The 23,660-nt window shown below is 32.6% G+C and overlaps 1 protein-coding gene across 3 annotated transcripts in view; it reads right to left on the bottom strand.

The window, feature by feature from the left end:
* NBEA (neurobeachin) overlaps positions 1-23,660 on the bottom strand; it is a 754,735-nt gene that overhangs the window by 577,070 nt on the left and 154,005 nt on the right. For all 3 annotated transcript variants that reach the window (XM_053563534.1, XM_053563535.1, XM_053563536.1), the window contains exons 12-17: positions 16,698-16,850; positions 15,109-15,277; positions 10,479-10,558; positions 9,654-9,716; positions 9,460-9,557; positions 5,379-5,471 (exon numbers count right to left, since the gene is read on the bottom strand). In XM_053563534.1, coding sequence (XP_053419509.1) covers positions 5,379-5,471; positions 9,460-9,557; positions 9,654-9,716; positions 10,479-10,558; positions 15,109-15,277; positions 16,698-16,850 — 656 coding nt within the window. The remainder of the gene's footprint in view (positions 1-5,378; positions 5,472-9,459; positions 9,558-9,653; positions 9,717-10,478; positions 10,559-15,108; positions 15,278-16,697; positions 16,851-23,660) is intronic.

Here is a 23,660-nt window from a genome sequence, read left to right as displayed (position 1 = left end):
AATAAATTCTTACAACTGAAATAATCACGTTAAAACTTTATAGTTTAATTTTTTATGAGACTTTGCTAAACTAACCAAAAAAGTATGTATGTTCATATTTTTATCATTAAGGTACAAATGTCTTTTACCAACAGCTTTACCAACCCTATGCATCATACTAATCATAAAAATAGTCAATCTGGGCAGCACCTATGGCTCAAGGAGTAGGGCACCAACCCCATATACCAGAGGCAGTGGGTTCAAACCCGGCCCTGGACAAAAAAAAAAAAACTGTAAAAAAAAATAGTCAATCTGATAAGTAAAAAGTGGAAACTATTTTCAATCTGTTGACTTTGAATTCTATCATTTGCTCTGTGTCTTCACAAATAAGTACCATATGATTTTAACTATTAAAATATTATATTTGCTTTAATATTGTAGGGCTAGCTTTGTTACTCCTTTTGTCTTTGGTGTTCTTGTAGTTGTGCTTTACAGTGAGATTTTTATGCTAAACTTCCTGCTTCTGGCTCGAACCTACCAGCCCCAGTGCACGTGACTGGTGCCCTAACCATTGAGCCGGCGCCCAGCCCTGCACATTACTTTCTTTGTTTTCATTTTTATCTTTTACATATCTTACTATGCTAGCCACAAGAGTTCTAGTATTTCTTACATCACCTTTTTTTCATTTAAAAAAATTTTTTTACATATACATGTGTTTATTAGGTTTCCACTTTTTGCCTTCACAAAATTAAAAAGGCTTAAAATTTATTAACAATAACAATGTTTAAAATAGAGACAAGAAACAAAAATCTTGTAAAGAACGAATGAAGATAAATACATAAATACATTCAGAAAAGAAATCAGACGATTGCTGCATCAAAATATTAAGGAACAATAATAATGCAAAGAAAGTAACATTCACATAAGAGTATGTGAGTCAAACAGGAGTATGTCTATTGTAGAATGCTTTGACTCTGAGGTTTAGTATGGAATCATCAGTTAACTTCTTAATTTTTTTCCAAAGTCTCAAAAAATAGACAACTAATATTTATAAATAAAAGTAAAAGATAATTTCAAAAAACAGATCATGCCAAGTTTTATAGACAACAGAAAAAGAATACTTCAAAATCATTCTACTTAATCTGGATACACTGATATTAAAATTGGAGAAAATATATTATTATAAAGGGAAAATTATAAACATATTTCCTTATAAATGAGGATGCAATATCCTAACAACATATTAACAAGTTGAATTAAAAATTAATGTTAAGTAATGCACTTTGGTTAAACAAATCCAATTTATGTGAGAATTACTCACTATTTTCTTTTCTTTTTTTTCTTCTTTTCCTTTCCCTCACCCCTTCCCTCCTTCTCTGTCTGGTCTCCCCTCCCCCCATGCCCCACCGTGTCATTAATTGTCATTAATTGTCCTTGTATCAAAGTTGAATACATAGGATTCATACTTCTCCATTCTTGTGATGCTTCACTAAGAATAATGTGTTTCACCTCCATCCAGGTTAGTACAAATGCTGCAAAATCTCCATTTTTCAATGGCTGAATAATATTCCATGGTGTGTGTATATATATATCACAGTTTACCAATCCATTCTTGGATTGAAGGACATTTAGGCTGTTTCCACATTTAGCGATTGTAATTTGGGCTGCAATAAACAGCCTAGTACAAGTGTCTTTATAATAAAAGGTTTTTTTTCCTTCTGGATAGATGCCCAGTAATGGGACTGCAGGACCAAATGGGAGGTCCAGGTTGAGTTCTTTGAGGTTTCTCCATACTTCCTTCCAAAAAGGTTGTATATTAGTTTGCAGTCTCAAAGCTGCAGATGCTGGCATGGATATGGAGAGAAAGGAACTTTTACACTGCTGGAGGGACTGCAAACTAATACATCTTCTTTTTTTTTAAAGTAAGATCTTACTATGTTTCCCAGGCTGGTCTCGAATTCCTGGGCTCAAACCATCTTACTGCTTCAACCTCTGAGTAGCTAGGTTATAACTTTTCAATACTCTGTGAGGTGGTTGCCCTTTCTCAGAAGCAATTCATTTGGTTCTTATTATTTTTTTTAACTCTGGTAGATTTTTAAATCACAATTGCTCCACAGTAATATTTTTCTAGTGAGTGCTATTCCTCTACTGATTAGTTTTGCTTATTTTTTCCAGGTTTTTTAATCTGATATATAGGCACTCACACTGTGCCAATTCTTTTGATTTAGTCAAACTTTCCTGGATCAGCCATTTGCAAGAGATTTCCCTGCATCTGTGTTGTAAAAGAAGGGGCAAGGGCAATCTCTTTTGCTTTCACAATCCAAAAACTGACTCTTCTCTGCAGCCACAGAGACAGATGGCTTCTTACAAATATAGCTAGCTCATCTGTGTAATTCTTTGTTATTCATTTTCTGCTTTTTTGAAACCAATCTTACTCAAAAAGGATTCTATCAGCCATGTTGTACATGTATCTATCATTTCAAACAAAGGATCTATTTTTTTACCTTAAGGTGAGCCTTTCATCTTTAGAAAGGGTCCTTTCAGTGACACTTTGTGAGATTTGTTATCACTGAACTCTCTCAGCATTTTCTGTATTTTCTCTTGTCTTTATCCTTCATAGCTTTTACCCAATCTCAGCAGCTTCCAGCAGCTGATACTCATACCTTGGAGTTCTGAGTTCTTCCTTTCTACTAATTTTACTAACAGTTGTGGTAGTAAGAGATTTCATTATTTATTTCTTGTTGCATTACTTAGGAATTTTAAAGAAAAAGAAGGGGGAAAGGGATATCTTAACTATGTTTACACAGGGAAATTGCTTGCTTGTTATTTTTTATTGGCACTATCTGCGAGGTTTCATCTTTTTCTATTTTTTTTATTTCAGATTAATATGAGACTACAAATGATTTAGGTAATATTGTTTGTGTTTCTTAGGTTAAGTTCAAGTTGTAGTTGAGCCCTTCATCCAGGTGGTGTGCACCGTGAGAGCCCGCCAATCTCCTCTCACCTCCTCTTTCTCCTTCCCTCCTCCACAATGATCCCCATTTGAATTCAATTATGTTCTCTCCTGTTGGGGTGTAGTTCTTCTCTCTTGTAGACAGTTGTTTATCTATTGGTTTCATATTAGTACTGAATACACAGAATACTTGCTTTTCAATTCCTGTGATACTCCATTCAGAAGAATGTGCTTCGCTTCTATCCAGGAAAATACAAAAGACGTGAAGCCTCCATCTTTTTCTGTGGCTGAATAGGATTTCATGGCATACATACACTACAGTTTATTAATTCATTTATGTGTTAGTTAGTACATGGGGTGATTCCACATCTTAGGGATTGTAAATTCAGCTGCGATGAATATTCTAACATACATGTCCTTATGGTGGAGTGATTTGTTTTTCTTCTGGGGAGATACCTGCTAATGGAATTGTGGGATCAAAAAAGGAAGGTCTACTTTTAGCTCTCTGAGGATTCTCCATACTTCTTTCCATAAAGGCTGTGTTAGTTTGAAATTCCAGCAGCAGTATAAAAGTGTTCCCTTCTCTCCTTCGCCATACCAGAATCTGCAGCTTTGGAATTTTGTGATATGGGCTATTCTCACTGGGGTTAGGTGATAATTCAGTGTGGTTTTGATTCATACTTCTCACCCTTACAAAAATTGACTCTATATGGAAAAAAGATTTAAGACACAAAATAATATAAATTCTAGAAGAAAATGTGGAAAAAACTCTTGACAAAATCAACCTTGGAAAAGACTTTATGAAGAAGACCCCCTTGGCAATGGCAGCAAAACCAAAAATAAATAAATGAGACATTGATTAAGCTAACAAGCTTCTGCACAACTAAGTGTACCACAACTAAAGCAAACAGCCTTCAGAATGGGAGAAGATATTTGCATGCTACAGACCTGACAAAGGGCTGATAACTAGAATCTACAGAGAACTCAACTAAACAGCAAGAGCAAACAATCCCATTTATAAGTGGGCAAGAGACATGAACGGAAACTTCTCTGAAAAAGACAGAGAAATGGCCAAAAAACACATGAGAAAATGCTCAGAGAAATGCAATTATCTTCTATATTTTTAAATGTGCTTTCTTGATAGTTTTAAAAGGCTGCATTCTCTTCAGCTTTTTCTGAATGAATTTCTTTTACTTAACCAAAGTTAAATGAGCAATTCTTATCTCTTAGTAATAAAAATGTATATGGTTCTCTCACACACTAGTCTATCACCTAGTACACCTAAAACTGCTTAGCCATATGTAATCCTTTTCTATAATGCTGGCTTTTTTTCAACTATTCCCTACATCGACAATGCCTCTGTTCTCACTTCCTCAACTATTGATTTGTTACAAAATGAAAATAAAATTACTTAAACTTCCAGACTATACAACATGTTAGACATGTCTCGTTGGAGGCCGAACACAGTAGCTCACACCCCATAATCCCAGCACTTGGAAGTCTGAGGGGGGTTGATTGCCTGAGCTCACCAGTTCAAGACCAGCCTGAGCCAAAGAAAGACTGTCTCTAAAAATAGCCTGCCGCTATAACGGGCGCCTGTTGTCTCAGCTACTTGGGAGGCTGAAGTGAGAGGATTGCTTAAGCCCAAGAGTTTGAGGTTGCTGTGAACTAAGACGCCCACAGCACGCTACTAAGGGCAACAAAGTGAGACTCAGTCTCAAAAAAATAAAATATGTTTCACTGCGATTTTATACAGTTTCATCACTTTTACCCCTAAACTCTTTCCTAATTTAAGCAGTGAAGTTCTGAAAGGAACTTCATGTAGTAATTCCTAAATGATAGTACTACTTCCTTGGGAACACTAGTATAGAAAATGAATTTTTAAAAGAATATACATGCGCTGGACAGCACAGTATGAACTGAAATCATTAAGTCAATAGCTGTTACTTTTAGAAAAAGTGTTTTGAAAAATTACCTAAAGTCTGCATTTAGAGAAAGAAATGAAAGCATTATAGGATAATTAATTCTATAAAAAGTAATAAAAAGCCCCACTATTAGGAAAAAATAGGAACAAATAATAAAGTCTAGTATCAGCTCTCAGAAAGACCACAATATACGTAAGTATTCCCTGTGTCAAGAATGTTTTCCTTGAACTAATATCTATATGCAGTTTTACTTTGATAAACTATTTTACTACAACCTTAAAATGGGCAATATTTTCTTTTCAGAAAACTATAAACTATTTCGTTTAAACATGATCTTGCTGCACAATCATAATACTATAAATAAAAAATTATTTTATAACACATTTTTATAACTCATCACAGAAAGCTATTATTTCCACTGTTAGATTATTCCAAATTTCATATTACAGTAGATACAAAACTCATAAAAATACAATTCTAATAGATATGAATATAATTCATCATGAAAAATATCAACTTACTTGTGACCTAAATGCTTCAGAAAGTATCCCAGGACCTTCAGAGCTTGAACCCAAATACTTTCACTTTTAGAAGCCAATAATTTGTAGATCACCCTAAAATATATGTATAAACAATTTTTAAACACTAATATTAAAAAAACACTATAAACCTTATAAATTATAAATATATAAAATATAAATTATCTCTTGACATTTATATAGTCCTTCGTAACAATTAAATTTGCATGTTTTATTAATTTCTCTTTATAGTTGGCCCTCAGATAAATACTTATAAGGGCACTGTTATTGGTGTTCATAAGTATGGCCACCCAAGACATTTAACAAAAACTTTCAATTTTAAGATACATCTCCTTTTCTTTTAGTATTGGCTCCCACACTTGAACTTAATGACCTTGTTTTCTTGGTCATGGCTGTTAGAGCATGGATAGATACTTGCCCAATTATTTCTCCTTCTGAGAATTTGGAGTGAGGTCTGAGAAATAATTTCTAGTCTTTTCTAGGTTCTTGAATTAAGAAATTATTTAAAACAAAAACTAGGACAGCAATGCTTTGTTTCTGTTGAGAGCGGCTAGTCACCATACAGAAGGAAGAATGAAGAGGTCACATATAAAGCAATAAAGAAAGCAAGCCCATTTCCTGATAGCTTGGCAACCCAGGCTGCTATTCTAAGGAGTTTTGTTTAAACAAACACCTTGTTCGATGTTTACTTAAAATAGTTTTAGAGGTGGTTTTGTTATTTGGGGCTAAAAAGCCTGTACTGATACATAACCTAACCTATTCTGTCATTTCAAAAACTATAGAAAAGAAGAGACAGAGTCATTAAAACATTTATAGGTGTTTAGAAATTTTTTCCTCTTTTTTAAATAAAAAAGTGTGTCTTCTATAAGATAGAAGGGGGCAATGATAACACTATATTTTTGCACCTAATTCTAGATGATAAAAAGTTTCTTTAGGGAGTAGCAATGACAATTTTAAAATTATGGTGTGCTTACTGTATTAAGTATCTTTATTAAGTGAAATGTGATCTAGGCTAAACAAAAATGCTGCCAATAGAAGATGCAATATAATTTCCGTATCAATTTAATGATATTTAAAAAGGGGAACAAAAGGTCATTATTTGTAATAATAACAAATAATGTCATTATTTTTACTTTTACCAATAGCTTATACTATTAAAAAAAGAAAATAAAATGTTGATACTGCCTCCTTTTTAATTGTTTTTTTCCTTTCATCTGTAGAAGGACAGGCTGCGAGAAGAGTACTTTTTTCCCTTAGATGATGATTTTTTTCAAATTCCACATTCCTAAATGTATGTGTTTACATTGAAAAATATTTTCAGAATTTTCAAGGAGCAAGATCACTAAGAAAAAGATGGAAAATCAGTAACGATAAAGAAAAGGAAAATCATACATATCAAGAAGGAAGTATTTAGGAAATCACTCAGAACATTTAATCAATCAATCAAAAACATTCAATAGTATTAATGATCTTGAGAATCAAAATAATAAAAGTTCACTGTCTGAAAACATGGCTAATACAGAATCTAAAGTTACCACAGAATTTCTGTTCTCTAAGAATAACTCTGATTAGGAGGGGGGGAAGATATAAGATAACGCCCTGGGTCAAATTCTGATTAACAATATAACATGAATATGCCTAAGGCCATGGTATCTACAGACACAGGATTGTGAGACAGTATGAGTAAGAAATTTACTGACAAATCGGTTAATGAATATTTACTTAAAAATAGATATTATTATGGGCGGTGCCTGTGGCTCAGTGGATAGGGGGCCGGCCCCACGTACCAAGGGTGATGGGTTCGAACCCATTCCTGGCCAAACTGCAACAAAAAAATAGCTGGGAGTTCTGGCAGGCACTTGTAGTCTCAGCTACTCAGGAGGCTGAGGCAAGAGAATTGCCTAAGCCCAGGAGTTGGAGGTTGCTATGAGCTGTTACATCACAGCACTCTACTGAGGGCGATAAAGTGAGACTCTGTCTCTTTAAAAAAAAAAAAAAAAAATGGATATTATTATTAATACTAATATTAATTCATCTGCTCAAGCTCACTACATTCAGCCAGAAAATGGTCTAAGACATATAAGACAGGTTGTTATCTATTATTTTCTTTGAAGATTTCCAGATATACAAATATCAGGTTTTTAACTGCTCAGCTCAGTGCTGTATTATCACAAGGGCTTTCTTAAGTCCAATTAAAATATCAAAAGAATTAAATTGAGTTCATTCTTTTTATCCAATTCTTAGTATGTATAAATTACAATTGCCCAGAATTTTCCCAAAGAAACATTTCATAGGCAATGAAATAGACTTTTACCCTTTAAAGTCTATTTTAGACAGGATAGACTTTCAAATGCCTAACAATTTTTAATATTTTTCAACATAATGAGCCTATCTTTTCCTTTTTTTTTTTTTTTGTATTATTCTAAGCCTACGTTGAAGTGGCTAGGAAAGACCATTTTTATCTTTGTGTTCATTTATAAAACTGATGACAATCTGGCACACCCAGCTGGTGGTATACCATGAACCATAAGGCCTTTTCATTTATTGTGCTAGGCTGGGCACAGTGGATAAAGCCTATAATCCTAGCACTTTGGGAGGCCAAGGCAGGAGGATTTCTGGCAGCCAGGAGTTTAAGACCAACCTGAATAATAGGCTGTCTCTAAGAAAATATAAAAATTAGCTGGACCTGGTGGTACATGTGTATAGTACAAGCTACTTGGGTTTTTGAGGGAGGAGGATCCCTTGAGCCCAGGAGTTTGAGGTTACCATGACCTAATGATGATGCCCCTGCACCCTGGACCCAGGCAAGACCTTGTCTCAAAAATGAATGAATGAATGAATGAATGAATAAAAATAATAAAAAAAATCTTCTTTCCTCTACACATCTTTTATACCATATATTTAAAATCCTAAAGATCTTATCAAAAAGCAGTCTCATTTGTAGGGTATTTCCATTGTGTCATAATAATTCAGAATGCTATTTCGGCATTTCATCATATTAGACAACCTAAGTAGGGACCTTCCACAAGGGTAAGGAATATCATACTTAGATTATGGAGGATACTTTCAATTGATTCACTTCAATGATCAGAAAATATAATAAACCAGGTTCTAAAGACAAGGACATTAAGTATTCAATCTAGACATAAGTTCAGAAAAACGAGTATAATCGTATTATATTATTGAACCATCCGAAATTGCTGTACCTTAAAATAAATTGAGAATCAACAGTTTTATATAGTTTAACCTCACAGTAAGAAACACTTTCCGTGAAATTTACTCAGTTATATATGGCAAAAACCTACATTTCCTAGTCATTCCACTAGGTCAAAATTCCAGAAAAAATAAAAATGGAGAATCCCTAAGGAGCTAAATTATGGCTTTAGTTTATTCAATTCTAACCAAGAAAATATATTTTAACCTATATACAAAGTTATTTTATAATCAGTATAACTAAAGTCAATTTTCAAATTCTTTGGTTTGGCCTCTTATTCCAAAACCTTTCTCATCTCCATTATTCCCACTGCACTGCCATTGCCTCAGTCATCATCTCTAACACTGACGAATGAAATCATCTCTCTGCTGATCTCCCTATATCATTTTTGTCCTCCACTGATGATAAATCTAGATGGTATGGTAGCCCGCACACATTTCCTCATTCAAAATTATTTATTTTTCATCACCAACAGAAAAAAAATCTAAATTTATTAGCAATGTATGGACCTTCTAAATCTGGCCACGTTCTCTCCTGGGTCTAATATCATACAATCTCCTTATGCCCTCTTTTGCTAAACCATACCTTCCTTTACTTCTTGCAAAACATCTGTCCCACCCACTATTTGTGATATCTTTACTACAGCAACAATAATTTAGTTACTCTTTGTGAGTCCTCAGACCCTTTTCTATACATTTTATCAGCTTCCTTGAGGATTTACATCAGTTTTTGCCTTTTTATTCCCTTACAAATGTAAGATTTGCTATATTTATGCAAATATTCAGAGAATAGTAATTATTCTTGGATGAACAAACGTACTCCATTAAAATCTAATATTATGAATCATACCTTATTCCATTTCTTTGATCAAATGCTGGTATCATTGAGGCTGGGTGTTCTGACATTAAAGCCACTAGTAACTGTAATACATCATGAATATTTTCATCCTGTATAAAAAGCATTATCAATATTTATCTAGTTAAAATCTTAGTCTAAAGCTTGGAATCAAATAATTAAAACATAAGACGTATAACATGTCCTACCTCATGCATTGTAAGTAGGTAATTTAATATACTCTGAAGTTCATCTTCCTTGACACCTCGATCCTAGTTTTCAAAAAATATTTCGTTACTTACTTTAAATCTAAAATGAAAACTTTAATTACAGGTATTAAAATGATCATTTTAAAGATCATAACTTAGAAAAAAACTTAAAAATAGTGATGCTTTAATGTTCTCACATACTTCACTATTTATAGACTATTGTTTCAAGTTAATAAGTAAAATTTAGAAAATTGTATCAATTTTTAAAGTCATTCATATTTGCATTTGTGAATTGTGCCGCAATAAACATTTGGGTGCAGGTGTCTTTTAAAAAAAAAAGTCACTCATCTTTGACATTCACTATCAAAAGTTAGTATTTTTGATCATTTAACTGTACTCATATTACCATTTTCTTATCATTTACTCCTTCCTTAATATGCATACAAGACTTTACAGTATCAATTTTTGTTTATTATCTCACAATTTATACTTATTGTCCCTTTGTCTTCATCTTAATCTTTTAATAAATTCTACTGCAATAAAATATATAAGACTTCTTAGATTGGAAAACAGATCACTTTCTAGAATAAAACCTTTATGCTCAATTCTTATTCATATATTCCTTGTCCACTTTTGTCACATCCCTTAATATGAAAGATTTCAAAGAGCATTTAACTGAAAGTTAGCTCATATTAATATTTACAAAATTTTGAAAGCAATTCATGAATTAAAAGTGTTGCTAATTTAACAATAATGATTTTAAAGTGTCAAATGTTCCATTTCAATTATTAAATTGCAGTTCTGAATTATATAAAATAATTTTACCTTTAGTATAAGCTGTTTCAGAAAAAGTAGCATAAATGCCCGTAGTGATATAATTTCTTTTTGTGATGGCCGGGGACCATCTAAAATAAAATAGAAAAAGAAAAAAAAATCATGATATGAAAACACTTAGTGCAATTATATTGGTATATTATAGAATTCTTTAATAATAATATTTATTTAAATTATAATATTTGTTAGTATTAATGTTATACAGTTTCAATAATATCACAATATCCAAAATTAATTTTTAGATTTTTGGCAATTTCAATTTATTCACTAAGTGTCAGATTTGGGGGAAAGAAGACTTTTTTTTTTTTTTTTGGTAGAGACAGAGTCTCACTTTATGGCCCTCATAGAGTGCCGTGGCGTCACACGGCTCACAGCAATCTCCAACTCCTGGGCTTAAGAGATTCTCTTGCCTCAGCCTCCCAAGTAGCTGGGACTACAGGCACCCGCCACAACGCCTGGCTATTTTTTTGATTGCAGTTCAGCCGGGGCTGGGTTTGAACCCGCCACCCTCGGTATATGGGGCCAGTGCCTTACCGACTGAGCCACAGGCGCTGCCCAAGAAGACATTTTTTAATTAAAAATCAGAGAAAAAAATTTTTAAACTAAAAATATTTTACTACCCCTTTATATTAATGCTTTTCCCTATTGGTATTAATAGGTTTTCTAGTATTTCTTTCATCCACAGTCAAATTTGTCTTTATTTGAAGACTCTCTCCATTTTCATCCCACACATTATACAACAAAGCATAGAAAAAGTGACATTCTTCTTCATTGTAATTATGTGTTTGGAGATTTATTCCCCTATCTCTTTTTCCCAAACTGCTCTCCACACTTTTTTGCCTCACCCCACCAATAGTTCAGGAAGTACTTTTTCCCTCCTTCCCAAAAGTTGGCATTAGTGTTTTTAAAACCTCTTTTTTGTGTGAAAGATAGCACATACAGAGAAAGCATAATATACAACTTAAAGAATTGTTATAAAAGGAACACCCTGTAAAAATACTTCTTAGATTAAGCAACTGAGCACTGACAGTGGCCAAGCAGTGAAATCTATCAACCACCAGTGGTCTGGTAAGGATGTATCCTTAGAGTGATGGGAGGAGGTCTTCATTTTTATCTCAGGGTACCAACGGTTTAAAAACCAGCTCATCAAATTACTGAAGATCTAACAACTGGCCACGGCACCAGGCGACCCAGAATGCTAAAGCTCTCACCCTACTTCAATCCTCAGCTCTGTGCCACGTTTCTCCTTCTGATGACATGGCCACATGAAGACAGACGTTATACAGGGTGGCCATAAAGTTCGTGTGCAATGGCCACACTATATTAGTAATAATTTCCTTATTTGTTATATTTTTGCCAACACAATAAAATTGGACAAGTTTTGTAGGTTTTTTCTTTTTCTTTATCATTAGAATAAGGATAACAGTAATGCTTGTCCTGGAACATTTTGTGAGTATTAAATAGATCAACATATATAAAATAACTAGGAAAGTGCCTAGATCATTTTAGTTATAAGCATTCGGTAAATGTTTGCAATAATTACTATTGTCATATTTACACAATGTAAGCAGAATATTACAAAAAAAATTTAAGTCTGAATTATGTGTATATGATATAAATCTATTTTGTGAAATAAAAAGCAAATTTATCTAAAAAATATAAAATTGAGTAAAAGAACAAATTATGCCAAGTTATACCATTTATGTAAAATATAGAAGACAAACAATTATTTGTGAATATATAAATAGCAAAATATAGGAAAGTAAAGTAAAAACTAATATATATACACAAGTAAAGAAATAATAAACATGAAATTTAAGATATGTTATTTCTATGGAAAGGAATGGAAAGAAGATGTGAGCACGGATGGGTACTTACAGTCTCATCGGTAAAATCCTATTTAAGCTTGGTGATGTTTACATGATGTTGATTTTATATTTATCTTCATATTATAAATATTTATATATAATCATACTACTTTGTATCTATGATACATTCAAAATAAATCTTTGAAATAGCTATAATTTGAAGCACCAATGTATACACATGTATAAGCTCATATTTATATGAGAAAAAGACTGGTAACACCGGCTATTTGGGGGAACATTAACTTTTTACTCATAAACCTTTAAATTATTTGCATTACCTATACTACATAGTATATTTTTAATATATCTAATGTTTTTATAGTGAACCATAGATTATAACAATTTAAAAGACAAAGTGTTAAGTCATAGTCAAAGCAAAATGATCCTACTTCCCAAGGTGCGTGTTTATACAGGAATAATAGTTTTATGACAGCAAGTGTAGTGCAAGTAAGAGTGGCCTTAAAATAACCCTTTTAGTTCAAAATAGTATTGAAAAAACTATGTACTTTAAATCATAACCTCACATTTCACTAAATAACAAAATTAATTTCAAAGGATTAAAATGTTAAAGTAAAAGAAAATAAATTAGGCCATTAAGAAAAACAAATGTTCTTCCAATTTTCTTGTCACTTTTCTTTACATTTATTGGTTCTCTTTCCTGCCCTCTCCTTGGAGTAGCCTGAGAACGTGAAGCTTCAGGTGTCAGTGTCCTAAGGGGATGTCAGAGGCCAAGGAGACACCAGAGGCTGACCGAGCCAAAAAGGCAACTAAGTCTCACAGGACCATCAGGGTCAGGTCAGTCGAGTGGGCAGCACCACGTAAATAATTGGTGCTTAGGACGCAGCAAGGACCATTCAGAGTCACAGCTGAGGAGATGTTTAGAAACCACTGTCAATGTCCAAGCTCAGAAGATGATGGTATGTGTGTCAAAACATCAGTTTTGTGAAGTGGGATTAAGAACACATATAAATATATTAAAGACAATAGGGGTCAGATTACTCATCATCAAAGAAGAAAGCTGCAAATACAAAAAGTTTGAGGCTAGGTTAAGTCATAGGATTTTGGACATAAAATTGAAGGCATTGGTGGTAAGGTCATGATTTTCATATGAACAGATCAGTTTGAATGCATACATATTTATGTACACATACATACATATAAACATACTTACTAGATCTGTCCAACAAGAGTACCTTAGGTATCAACCTCCAAAGAATAGTACGCACACCTAAAACTCAGATCTTGGTTTCTAAAAACCATTTTCACCAAGCAAACTGGGGCTCCTTGCAAAACTGCCCCAAACCAGGGCTACACAAGGAAATTATAAGATGAACCAAGAACAACTTGTGGTAGAAGAAAGAAAATATTAACAAATTATAGATATTTGTCATAAAGGCTCAAGAATCTACGTGAAGGGTTCCACTGGCCAAATCCTGAGCTTCAAAAAGAATAATGATGCAACTCAGGATAGACAAACACAGCCTTTGGACGAAATCCATAATTTCACCAGGCTTTGCCAGTTTTATTGGAGCAAGCCATCCCACTAATTCACACTCCATCTGTGGTTACTCCTGCCATGCAATGCAGAGCTGACCAACTGTGGCAGAGGCTCCCTCAGCCTGACATACTTACTTATTGGCCCTTTGAAAAGAAAATGTGCCAATTTTAAATAGACTACATTGAATCCACAAGTTTACACTAATATTTAAAAAGTAAAAAATAAATAAATAAATGAAGTAAAATAAGTTCTCCTTACAGCCAAATGCCAACTAATAAATCCTTAGAAAGCATTGTCATTGGCAGCCATCACAGTAAAGATTAGTTCTAGCAGGAGTCATCAATAAACTAAAATAAGTGAAATGTAGCTGAAGAACAGAATATTTGCATACTCTCAACAAATACTTATAAATTATCATTCTTTAATAAAAAAATCTGAAAGACAACACTCTAACCAAATCTTCAAATGTAACTAGTAAAGGACAATTCAACATCATGTACCTCCTTACACGATACAACGAGACAGAAACAAGATGGCTTCTGCGTTAGTCCTTGCAAAAATGAAAAAAGAGAAACATCACGAGCAAGTATCTAACAAATTCAAATACAGAAACAGTCTAAAAAGGTGATTTATCTGTATTCTTCAAAGACGTCAAGGTCATGAAAGATAAGGAAATAGTATAAAAAAAACTATACTGAAGAACATTAAAATGACAAGGCAATAAAGCAAAACACATGAATTGCACTGAGATTCAATGTAAAATTTTTTTCTTTTGTATTTTTTCTCTAAGTATATATTTTTGCGTAATTATAGAAACTAGAAACTGGCTATATTCTTAAAACAAGAAAGAAAATATGGTATAGAATTAAATTAGTTTTTACTATACTTAGAACAAAGGGTAATGTGGAATAAAAACGAAAAGAAAGGTTAACAATCTAAAAAATGTTGACAACAACTAAAAATAGAACACACTGGTCATAAGTAATATCATTCATCTGTTTTTTAGTATTATGAACATATCTTCCAGAATTAAAAAAGTATAAAGACTGAAATAAAGATGAAAGCTTATTTTATTTATTATCCCAAAATAATTTAATCATGAAAAGCTCTAAACTTCTTTACTACAAACAGTTATCAATTACCAGTCTACTACAGAAGAAAGAAAACAGTTGAGGGACAATCTCACGAAATCATGCACATCTGTTCATCAGACTAATTGTGGGCAAGTGTAATAGAGTGATAGTGTTGTACTTACCCAATCCTTTAGGCGTAATGCCACTACTGTCAGCAGGATTAATTACCCAGTAGTAATATTTTAACGTGTGCATGAGCTGTAACACTGTTCCTACTCTGCGTATGGTGGTGTAGATGGTAGCAGTTCCAATAAATTCAGCAGACAAATAAGTATAGAGGGAAAGTTGAACCTAATGCAGAATATTAATACATCATCAAAATAAATTTATAATGTCTCAACTGCTTGTATTACAAATATAAATTCAATTCTAATTTAAATGCAAATTAATAAAGGCTAAGATGACCATTTATTATGAGATTAAAGATAAGTTTTTCTAAAATATTATTTATGTTTTCAAAAGAAAATAACCTACGATGAAAGTATTCTAATAAAACTTACTACAATAAAGATAAACTCACAGCCTTTGACAATTAAATAATTTAAAATAATTCAGTTATTTAATTGAAACCAACCTGATAAGATCAAACTATTTTAAAAACCAAGTAGACTAAAAGTCCTTAATCAAAGTAAACTTCAGTAGCTCTCAGCGGTGTACATATTTCTTCATAGCAATAGCACTAACATGAGTCAGCTATAGCATATTTGAAAAAATACACGGCCTATAGTTGGCTTTCAGAATCTGACCACATAAGCACACAGATGGAAAGTCAAAGCTGTTGAAAATAGCGAACTCACTTTAGACGCAGGCCCAGGCAATAATACAATGAACCACAATAAAAATCAGAACTTAAACATTATCTAACTAACCAGTACAAGTATCTTTGTCAAAACTATAAAAGATAGCTCAAAATCTAAACGCCAAGGTAGGAGGATTTGCTTGAGGTCAAGAGATAGAGACCAGTTTGGGCAACACAGCAAGCCCGGTCTCTATAAAAAATTTTTTTTCAATGAGCCCACATGGTGATATGTGCCTGTAGTTCCAGCTCCTCTGAAAGCTGAGGCAGGAGGATTACTTGAACCCAGGAGTTTGAGGCTATTATGAGCTATGATCGCACCACTACACTTTAGGCCAAGCAACAAAGGGAGACTTCATCTCTTACAAAAAAATGAACAAATGAATAAAATAAAAATATCCCTTATTATTTTTTCTAGTAAGATATAATAGGGATAAATTCAGGTTAGAGAAAAAGTAAGAATAAATAATAACTAGGAAAATATTTTACATATACATACATTTATTTTAAAACAAAAAATTATTTACAAGTAAGGATTTAAATTCTCTCTTTAAAATAAAAGTAATTTTCCAGTCAAAATGATCACACTGGTCATGACAATTACTTATCTATTCTTTTTCCTAGTCTTTCAATAACCAGAATAGCGAATTCTCTTCTTTGGAAAGCTGTGATTCACACCTCATGATGTCAGAATGCACTGTTACACTAAGCTTATTTTTTAACTGTAGTTTCATTTATTTGAATACTTATATACACTCTATTTAATATTTTGATAATGGATACTGCCTAACACAATTGCCTAGTAACCATATAATAAACTGAAAAATCCAAATATTTTTTACTCGATACTTTAGTTCCATCACTAAAATTTATAACATTACCCTAAAATAAAATAAATGAGAATAAACCTCATACCTTTGCAGGAGTATGTATCCAGATGGCTGGGTTGAATAAAATGTGATCACAAAGCTGCTTTAGCAAAGGTGCGCCATGGGATAAACCATCAAGGTATTTTGCAAAAGATAAAAACTGCTCCAGGACAGCTCTGGTTATATGAACCCTTGATGACTGAAGAAAGAAAACAGAAATTCTACCTTGTAATATCCAGAGTATCAAATGTATAATTTCTGACTTCACATAAGTACATATGAATGTTTCGTGTCATCCCTAATAGTTTAAATATAAAATGAAAGTTTATATTTATTATTAAAATTTTAATTTCATTATTAAACCTAGAATCTTGGCTCAGTGCCTGTAGCACAGTGGTTACGGTGTCAGTCAAATACACTGAGGCTGTTGGGTTCAAACCCAGCCCAGGCCAGCTAAACAACAATGACAATCACAACAAAAAATACCCGGGCGTTGTAGAGGGCGCCTGTAGTTCCAGCTACTCAGGAGGCTGAGGCAAGAGAATTGCTTAAGCCTAAGAGTTTGAGGTTGCTTTGAGCAGTGATGCCACAACACTCTACAGAGGATGACATAGTGAGACTCTGTCTCAAAAAATAAAATAACATAAAATAAAATAAACCTAGAATCTTATGATACTTCTTTGTATCTGAAGTCCTTTATAGAACAATTGTAGATAAATAACTCAGGTCAGGTTAAATAATTTTATTATTAGCTTAAGCTAAAGAAACAAAATAAATATGAAAAAAATGGTTCGATTTCATTTCTATAGAAATTGTCAAAAAAGAGATCTTAGACATAGAAATTAAAATAATATGAAATAACTATCATGATAATCCACAAAAAGGCATTTGAAAAGAGAAGCAATTTCACTTAAACTAGCTCCAAATCAAAATAAAAATGAAATGGCTCCATTATTCCACTGAATCCTTTCTTTAAAAAGTTAGGAATGAGTTCCACATGGAAAAATGCAATGCATTATGCTTAGCATAAACTTTTCTGACCTATCTATAGTTTCTGAAAAAACAGATATGACTCTCTTAGACATACTGTCTTCATTTGCTTGCACAAACCTCAGATTATTTGTGAGTATTTTCTGCTGAAAATATTCTCCTGGCCTTCTCTCCTTGGATATTTTATCCTTTCAGAGTCAGCTTCACATGACTCTACCTCTATGCTAAGACCTGCCATGAAGAATGTTAACTGCCTGGGTTATAGCTTTCATACCAAAGCCATAAATCAGTTTCATAGCAGGGCTGAGTACATTGGATACTTTTTCTTCCATTCTTGAGATACTTTACTAAGAAGAATATGTTCCAGTTCCATCCATGTAAACATGAAAGAGGTAAAGTCTCTGTCTTTCTTTAAGGCTGCATAATATTCCATGGTGTACATATACCACAGTTTATTAATCCATTAGTGGATTGATGGGCACTTGGGCTTTTCCATGACTTAGCAATTATCAATTGGGCTGCAATAAACACCTGTGCATCTTACAAGGGTACATGTGAAACTTAGTAAATGTAGAATATAATTGTCTTAACACAATAACTAAGAAAATGCCAAGAAGGCTTTGTCAACCAGAAAATGTGTCAAACTGTATATAAAACCAGTGTATGGTGCCCCATGATAGCATTAATATACACAGCTATGATTTAATAATAATAAAAAAAATTTTGCAAACCATGTAACCTAAGCATATGCACCCTCATATTAACTAGAAAAGAAAGAAAGAAAGAAAGAAAGAAAGAAAGAAAGAAAGAAAGAAAGAAAGAAAGAAAGAAAGAAAGAAAGAAAGAAAGTTAACTGCCATTCATCTACTCCCAATGACATTTAGATAAACAATAGACCACACAAAATTCAAACCCAAATCGCCATGTCCAACCCAACAGCCACTAGCTCTGTGCTGCGACTGAGCACCTGAAATGCGGGCAGTCAAAAGTGAGCATGCTGTAAGCATGTACATAGTAGATTTTTATACCTCAGAAAGAAAAAGAAATGTAAAAAAATCTTTATTTTTTATTAAATATATATTGAAATCATAATATTTTAGATATACTAGGTTAAATAAAATACATTAAAATTAATTTTATCTATAACTTTTTACAAGAAAATTTTAAATTCCATATGAAGCTTATATTTTAATTGGACAATACTACCCTAGAATATAATTTCAAATGAAAACACTGTAAGATAAGAGAAAAAAGTTGATATAAAAGCTTTTTTAAATAAAGCTAATAATTCTAACTCAAAGGTCAAAAAATACATCTTTCTATGAAAATCTTTTCTTCTGTAGCTAGTGATCCTTCCTGCAGTATCACTATCCTGTTAGTCTTGGGATAAAGAATTACCTGTCACGCACCGCTAAACCACATGTAACGTTACTCCCATTCATCTCTAACTTAAGTCCAAATATTAGTACAAGACAATGAAAGTCTAACAGGGACAAAACTATCTTACCAATTTTCCACTCCCATAACTTATCTACCTTCCTTATGCTCGTATCAAGGGTAAATCAAAAAATCTAAGTCTACCTAAGAGGTCACAAACTCGAATGATGGCAAATAGTTAACAACGTTTGCAGAGGACAGGGAAGAACTGTGATAATTGCTCCAGGTATTAAAAGGAAAAAAGATTCAAAACCAAACAACTCTTTGCTGAGTCAAACAACATACAGTATTTCTTTTAGCCAATCTCACCCCTAGGATACTAGATTGCTTGGTCTGCTTTCTCTATCACACATCCCAACTTGTAATATCCTTGCATCCCACGTCCTCTACCTTAAAGGTAGAACTCAACACTTTTCATCTGGTCATTTAGAATATATATATTTTGAATACTTACTATTTGCCAAGCATTCTTCTTGACACTATGGAAAGAGCAGTTAATAAAACTAGGGGGAAAAAAGAAAAAGAAAAAAAAAATTCTGCCTCATAGAACTTACAATCTAAGGGAGGAGAAGATAGATACATACAGTTAAAAACAGTAAAATATTAACATGTAACATGTTAGAGATTATTAAGTTCTTGAAAAAGTCCATAGAACAGATAACATTTGTGGGAGGGTGGTTAAGAGATTTTACTAAAAAAGTTCCATTTTGACCTGGCAGAGTGGTTAATGGCTGTAATCTTAGCACTACTGGAGGCTGAGGTGAGAGGATTGTTTGAATTTGGAGTTAGAGACCAACCTTAGCAAAAGCAAGACCCCTAGCCCTTCTCTAATAAAAACAGAAAAAATTTAGCCAGGTGTTGTGATGTATGCCTGTAGTCCAACTACTAGGGAGGCTGAAGCAGATATAGACAGAAAAGTAGAAAGCTTTCCAGGATTAAGCAGGAGACAGAACAGTCATTAGAATTTAGAAAGTTGAAGAAAACTTGGGAGAAGAAAATAGTAAAAGGAAGCCAAGGAAGTGGGAAAAACACAAAGAAAGATGCTGTGACAAAACACAACTGAAAATAGCATATCAAGAAGGAAAGAATGTTCAACCACAATTAGCTCTAGTAAGATTTAGACTGAGGAATAACCATACGATAGAATAAAAAGGCCACTGATAACAAGGACATGAGACGTCTTACGGGAATGTGAGGATGAACATCAGATTAGGTGTTCACATAAAAGTAGGAGCCCAACAATGTAAGGAAGGTTTAACATCTGAAAATCAATTAATGCAATTCACGAAATTGAAAGAAATTATGGAAACAGTTTAATCATCTCAAATATTGCTGAAAATGTTTCTGATAAAATTCAGCACCTGCTTATGACTTTTAAACTCTTAGCAAACGAGAAATAGATAATTCCTTAACTAGACTTTAAAAAACTTCAAAAAAGTAATCTATGGCAAATATCATTCATGGCTAATTGTTAAAATCATTGCCCTTGAGATCAAGAATAATGCAGGGATTCTCATCTTCAAAACTTTTATTCAATTCTATACTCACAGTCAGATGGTATGTATGGGTCACTACGAAAGTTTTGAGAGAGACTGTGTTATAGTTCATTATTTCACTTCCAAGAAACACAACTGACACTGTCCTTTCCGATTTACCCATGCAAGTTTCAATTTGTTTGGCTTATAAGAGCTGCTGGGAGGGCTTCATTTGCTTCCATCCTACAAATATTACATTTCTTGATTTTTGTGTATCTCAAAACTTTCATAATGACCCATGTCATTTGGACCCTTTGCCCAATAAGGCAAAGAGAAAAGATGAAAAGAATAAATACTAGAAAAAAAATACTATTCTCAGAGGATATTATTGTCTACAAATAAAAATTTTTGAAAAATCTATAGTTACAATTAATTGAGGAATAGCAAGTTGGCATATAAAAGTTCAACATAAACAACAATTATATTTCTATGTACCAGTGACAAAAAAATTAAATTTTAAAAACTTCAAATAATAGCCAACATCTGTGAATAAATCTACCAAAAAGAAAGTTTTGACACAGAAAACTACAAAAGAGAACCTAAATAAATAAAAGAATATACCAAGTATACAACTGGAAGCTCCAATACAGTAAAGATTAGTACACTAGAAGTCAGTATAATAGAATAGTCTTTTGGTAGAGACTGACAAGCTGATGTATATGAAAATGTGAAAACCCAATAATAATCAAGGTAATCTTAAAGAAGAAGAATAAAGCTGGATGACATAAAATTCGTACTATGTATATATCAACCTGAACTAATAGCTATGCAAATTAAGATACTATTAAATTGTCTTAAAACAAAAAAATTCCCCCATTCATGGTTACCTGATTCATGGCAAAAATTAGATTGGAATGTAGTGGAAAATCGTCTTTGCAATAAATGATACTGGGTGATCTAAACACATATATGCAAAAAATAAAATAAAATAAACCTTGACTCTTATACTTCATCTTATATATAAAATTCAATTCTAGATGAATTATAGAGCAAAATGTGAAAGATAAAATAAAACTTGGAAGAAAACAGAATAATCTTATGGCTTTAAAATACATAAGGATCCAATATGGTCCAGTCATAAAAGAAACTGAAAATTTAACCAATATTAAAATTAAAAACTTCTTTTTATTTAAAACACACCATTGAGAATATGAAAAAGTAAGCTCTAGAGAAATTCCAGGATATATGTGAAACTTAGTAAATGTAGAATATAAATGTCTTAGCACAATAACTAAAAAAACGCCAGGAAGGCTATGTCAACCAGTGTGATGAAAATGTGTCAAACGGTTTATGAAGCTAGTGTATGATGCCCCATGATCATATCAATGTACACAGCTATGATTTAATAGAAAAAAAGAGAGAGAAATTCCAATACATATCCAACAAAGTACTCATATCCAGACTATAGACCTAATTTCCACAAAACAAAAAAGAAATGATAGACAGCACAAAGGAAAATGGGCATAAACTTTGTATAGCTATTTAATAAAAGAAGATAACCAAAAGAGTAATGTATGCTTAACTTAATTGTCATAGAGAAGTGCAGATTAAAACATAAGGTGCTCCATAGAATAGAAAAGTATCTTTGTTAATCATATATCTCATAAGGTAGTATCTAGAACACATATTTTTTAAAAACTCCCTACAACTCAATAATTAAAAGATGAATGTTCCATTCATTTCTAAATGGGAAAAAGATCTGAACACATTTCTCCAAAGAGATGTATCAACAAACAAGCACATAAAAATGGCCAATAAGCATATGAAAAGAGACTCAGCACTATTATTCATCCCAGAAATACAAATTAAAAAAAAAAAAAAGGATAGGATATTTCACAGTTACTGGGAGTGCTAGAACAAAAAAGACAGATAAAACAAGTGATAGCAAGGATGGTGGTGGATGTAAAATGATGAAGTCACTTTGACAAACAGTAGTAGTAGTTTCTCAAATGGGTATATATAACGCCTAGCCAATCAACTCTTCGGTACCCACTTAACAGAAATAAAAACATATGTCCACACAAAACCTTATACATAACATTCATAGCAGCATTATTCATAATAGCCAAAAGATGGAAACAACACAAATGTCTATCAGCTTATGAATGGATAAATAAAGTATGTTATATACATGTAATGGAATATAAGCCCTAAAAGCAAATGAAGTTCTGATAGATGTTATAACATGAATTAACCTTTAAAACATTACATTAAGGGAAGTGGATACAAAAAGACAATATTGTATGACGCCACTTAGATGAAATATCTACAACAGACAAATTCATAGAGATGAAAAGTAGATCACAGGCTGCTGAAGGATGAGGTCTTGGAGAAACGTAGCAAAAACCCAGAAAGGACATGAATAACACAGAAGAGACGAATGTCCAATATGTCCAATAAATGCGTATAAAAACATGTCTAATCTTATTAAAAATCTAAAAAAGTACAAATTAAAATCACAATGAAATAATAAAATTTTGTATCCACTAAACTAATAGTATAATTTTAAGAATATTAATTTTGAGAAAGAGAAAGAACTTAATATACCTTTTATCTGAAGGTTTTTTATAACATTTCTAATTTTAAGCTAAGTTTTAAGTAAAAGTATGTTCACTATAGAATATGTGAACATACTGATACATCCTCAGTAAGGGGAAGAAAACAAAGGAGGAAGTCCTTACAGTGATCTTGTCATGCACAGTCAGTCGTCTTACAAAGATATTTCATAATATCTAATTCATGCTGAATGCAGCTTATCTTAAATCTTCTAAACAATTCTTACTACTGCAGATATAGGAAAACAGTATTCCATCTTGAAAAAGTAAACCAAAGAGCCTTAATGAAGTTCTTAATAATGTTACTAAAAAAAAAAAAAATCATCTCAGTAAAGAAATGCTACCAATGATCTAAAGAAAGAACAGCACTTAAGGAAAAAAATATAGATTTACAAGTATTTCAAACGTAAAACAATTGGAGGTGAGATAAAAACTATTTCTAAATGTCTTTTCAAGGTTCTTTCCCAAGAAAAAGTATGTTTATTACTCTTA

This window comes from Nycticebus coucang, chromosome 15 (genome assembly GCF_027406575.1).
Source record: "Nycticebus coucang isolate mNycCou1 chromosome 15, mNycCou1.pri, whole genome shotgun sequence".
Taxonomy (NCBI): Eukaryota; Metazoa; Chordata; class Mammalia; order Primates; family Lorisidae; genus Nycticebus; species Nycticebus coucang.
The sequence above is the reverse complement of the archived record's forward strand: the minus strand, read 5'-3'. Positions and strand labels throughout refer to the sequence as shown.